A 4,552-nucleotide genomic window follows, 5' to 3' on the forward strand; every position below is an offset into this window, starting at 1 on the left:
ATTATGTAAAATATTATGAAAAATGCCCACAGCTTTCACAATTAGAGACTAAAGAACCCTATGATATACATATGTTCTACACTAACCTGCTAAAATATTCCATTGGTTATTCTAATTTGAAATTTTCTTAACAATATCCTGAAATCTAAGTTGTAAAACAAAATGATGGAATGATATGATTGGAATGAGGACCCAATGCTCTACCACAGGAGAAAGATAAAAATGAGAAGGAAAATACAAAAATAGAAGGGAGATATTGGTATCAAAGTGATTCTGATTGAATGCAATAAGAAAAAACACCCTGGATCAGAATATGATTTATAAGAATGGTTTTTCAGAGGAGCCAAAATAGTTTGAGGAGTCTAAATAAGCCACAATAAGTTTATAAAGGGGGGAAAAAAAAGAATGTATATGGGCATATAGGAAACATATACACTATTCAAACATTCTTCTCTTTCACTGCATTAAATAACAAAAGACTGTCCACCAATTTTATACACACATATACAATCATGAAAAAATATAGTAGCCTTAAAAATACTTTAGTTCAATTTACCATAATTAAAAAAAATTTTTTTAACCCTAACTTTATAAACCCTAAGTTTATAAACATTCAAACTGTAACTGGACAAATTTCCAGGCTCGGCACTTCCTGGCTATTTTAAAAAATTAAATTATAGTAAAATATACGTGGCACAAAATTTTTCTACATTCAAAAAATATACATCTATATTTCATTTACTAATCTAGAAATACTTTAGCTTCCCATTTTTCTCATAGTTGCCAAAAGAGAAATGTTCATAATAAATGTACCAAAAGAAATCTTAGATTGCTGATTTCCACTCTAGGTTGAAAGTACTACCACTTTCTTTTTAAGTGATGCCTCAATAATTATTATTATTTACCTGTGGAGATCTCTTATGGATAGGAACCCTTGTAAGCTGCCCATGACAATGTGCTCTCCAATTACACATATATCTGATACTTGTTCCTTTAGGACTTGAGAACGTAGATACTTGCCATTTACAGAAAACAGATGCAATGCATTCTTATCCTGCAAAGATTAGATGAAGAAATTTCAATGATCTCAATTTAAAACTTAGTTTTACTATTGTTAATTGAAACTATGACTATAACAGAATGATAATTGGGTTTTAAATACTGAAATAAACATGATTATATTTAAAGAAAAAGTGTGTAGACAATATTAAAGTGATTTCAAATCAGACTGCCAAGTAAATAAATTTAAATAAGAGATTTCACTCCTCAAAAGAATTAAAATCTCATCCAGTCCAAAAAACCTTACATTCTTAAAACACAACAAATAGATTTTCTTAATTTTTAAAAAGCTTTATTATTGAAAGGAAAATAAACATATAAAATTCATGGCTTGTTTATTTATACCCGTCTTGTGCAAAAAGAACAATTTGGTTATAATTTCCACTAAAGTTTATGAAGTCTCACATAATCAGAAATTATTTTTGAAATCATATATTATTTAGGCCAACAGAAATTCCTAAAATGAAATAAAAGCATGAGGCCAAGATTGTGATAGGGTAAGGTAAGGGTAAGGAATGAATAAACTGAATGATGAAAGAAAAACATCCTTTCTAAAATATGGTGTTCTTTCCTTCCTCAAAATGTCTCATATACATATTGTGGAAAGGAAAAGGCAAGCGTATAGTCCGGCCCTACTGCATGAAACTGTTAGATACCTTGAGGGTGGTTGTTTCTTCAATGCTGGAGTAGATGACAATATATCCTTCCCAAGATATAGCCAAATTAGGAATGGTCAGGAGCAGAGAACGCTCACAAGGTGGTCGTAAAGTCCGCATGTACTGACCTTTCTGAATAGTATGTATAATCACAGTGCCATCCTACACATAGAAAATTGAAAAAAACAAATAAAAAGAACAGCAAAATAGGAAAAAGAGAAAATGGGCAAAAGAAATGTTGGAAAGAAACTTAGAAAATGATTATTCCACCAAAGACACATGTACCTTAGGAAAAATCCAATCTTGAAATTTCAAATAGTATTTTATTTCATAAAATGCCCACTCTTCCCTTAACTAATAACACCAGTGAAGTTCCAAAATAGAATACAGTCTCTTCAAGTTTTTTTCTGTATTATTCTACTTTTGAAAAGTCCTATACAAACATAGTATAAGATTTCTATATTTTTACCAGTTCCTCTAGAAAAAAAATTTAAATATATTTCTTCTAAAATTATAGAAAAAAAATAGCATTTCTTAAAGTTGGAATCTTACCCTTGATCCTGACACTGCCATGTCTAGCTCAGTGCTGATGCCAACACTCAATACCTCATCAGTGTGTCCATACAGAATCTGAAAGGGTTTAGGTGCTAAACCCACAGGAACACCACCCTAATATTAAAACAGAAGAGCAAAGGTAATGTTCTCATAGACTATTTTCTATAAAAAGATTTATGCTGTATTTAAACTAATTACAAACAAAGATTGCAACTAGTTCTTACCACTGAGTCTATTCACAGCAGTACTCATTCTTGTTTCTCCGTGTTTCCTCAAATTATTCTGTCTTTTGTAGCTCAAAAACTTAATCTGAATAGTTTCACAGTTAATTATTTTGGATTAATTTGAACAGGTATACTGTTTGTTCTTTTCCTCTACAGATTTATTCTTCCTTCGCGTCAAAGAAACTTTTGTATTATATTTCTGAATACCTTCTCTTTTTCATTTATTGGAGTACCTATTTCAGGCACATCAATTATCTTTATGCTAACTTGTCTACAGCTATCATTCTTTTTCTAATTGTTTTCTTTTATTTCTATATTTGTATTCACTTTGATTACTATGTTAATTCTATCTTCCATGTTAATAATTTTCAGGCACATCAAATCTGTTCCTTGCTGTTTCTGCTTTATTTATTTTAATGGTATCAATTTTAATATCAGTTTGATCTCAATCTCCCTTTTAAAATCTTATAATGCTATTTTATAATTTCATCTTTGAGGTCCTATTTTATTGAATCAATATTCTTATTATGCTCTTTTAACAGCATAATATTATTGCAGGAATCTCTCTGTTTTTGAGTTTTCTTCCAGAAGAAGATTCTTTCTTCATCTGCTTTTGGCATGCTTTGTTTATATATCACTGTGATATAAAACGTTTGAGTTACCATGTTACCACAAATACCAGATACCATGGTATTTGTGTTGATTATCCCAGATAACTCTGTCCAGACCTTCTACCTGCATTATATCATAAGGATGAATTCCTCTTAACACTTTATTACCTGAGACACTAAGAGTGTCGGAGTGCTTAGTGCACTCTATTTAATTTTTAAAAATCAGGTCATTTCTATATTATGTAAGCCAATGAAGTTACAAAGAAAGATGGACCCTTCTCATTCATTTTATAAAGGCTGCATATCTCAGTACTAAATATGGTAAAGACAGAACAAAAACAGATTGCACTTACGAGTAGAGAAATAATTAAAGCACTAGCAAATAAAACCTTACAGTAAAATAGAACAATACATCATGAATTATACGGATTGTAAGAATTCAGGGATGGTTCAAACCTAAGACACTTCTTAACGTAACACATTACACTAAGAACAAGTAAGAGAAAAACTATAAATGAAAAAAGGAAGAGAAACTGAGAAAAACAGTTGTAAAGGACACTGCTGGGACTAATGACAAAATCAGAACGTGGACTGTGAATTAGATAATGGTATTACATAAATGTTAAGTGTTCTGATGGTTATGTATAACAATGTCTTTGTTCTTAGAAAATATATACTGAAGTGTTTGGGGCAAAGAAACATGTTTCTAACTTTAAAAGTATTCAGAAAAAAAAAAAGCTGGGAAACAGATTAGGATAAAATGTTAAGAAAAATGGCAAAAATAAACTATTTTTGTAACTTTTTTGAAATTTTATTAAAACCCTAAAAAGTTACCAAAAGAAAAAAATAGAAGGAATGTAACTACTTAAATTTAAAAAACACAACTAACGAGAACCAACAGCAAACTGTACTAAATGGCACAGCAGTAAAGGCACTTCCATCAAAATCAGGGATGCTCACTATAATTTTCTTACCCTATTGCATTAGTTAATAATGTAATAAGATAAGAAAATGAAATAATTAGTATACGGGAAAAGATTTTTTAAAATCTTTATTTTCAGATCACCTTTAAGCATCATCACCTCTTCAATCCTTTTAAAAGAAAACTTAGATTTTCTAGTATTTTACTTATAAACAAAGCTATAATAAGTATCTTTATACTTAAAAAAAAGAAAATCCAAAAAATACTAATAATTATGAGAGCTGAATATAAGGATTTGGTAAGATAATTAGTTACAAAATAAGGGCACAGAAATTGAAAGTTTTTTTTTAATATTAGCAATAATCAGTCAGAAATAAAAATTACTTTAAAAATTCCACCAAAACAATAATAAAAATATGATAATTAGAAGTAAATATAACAAAGTACAGGACACGTAAGCAAAAAAATTATCAAAAATTTTATCAAAGGACATAAAAATAACACCTGAAACAAATAAGGAAAGAC

General features: G+C 29.5%; 1 protein-coding gene across 1 annotated transcript in view; it reads right to left on the reverse strand.

Moving 5' to 3' along the window:
* The window catches only part of LOC105298436 (neurobeachin-like protein 1), a gene marked incomplete at its 5' end in the record, with an annotated part of 29,432 nt that overhangs the window by 13,770 nt on the left and 11,110 nt on the right, over positions 1-4,552 (reverse strand). Inside the window, 3 exons of the mRNA XM_011369707.2 lie at positions 906-1,054; positions 1,716-1,877; positions 2,268-2,384. Of these exons, the coding sequence (XP_011368009.1) occupies positions 906-1,054; positions 1,716-1,877; positions 2,268-2,384 (428 nt within the window). The remainder of the gene's footprint in view (positions 1-905; positions 1,055-1,715; positions 1,878-2,267; positions 2,385-4,552) is intronic.

This window comes from Pteropus vampyrus, unplaced genomic scaffold (assembly GCF_000151845.1).
Source record: "Pteropus vampyrus isolate Shadow unplaced genomic scaffold, Pvam_2.0 Scaffold152, whole genome shotgun sequence".
Taxonomy (NCBI): domain Eukaryota; kingdom Metazoa; phylum Chordata; class Mammalia; order Chiroptera; family Pteropodidae; genus Pteropus; species Pteropus vampyrus.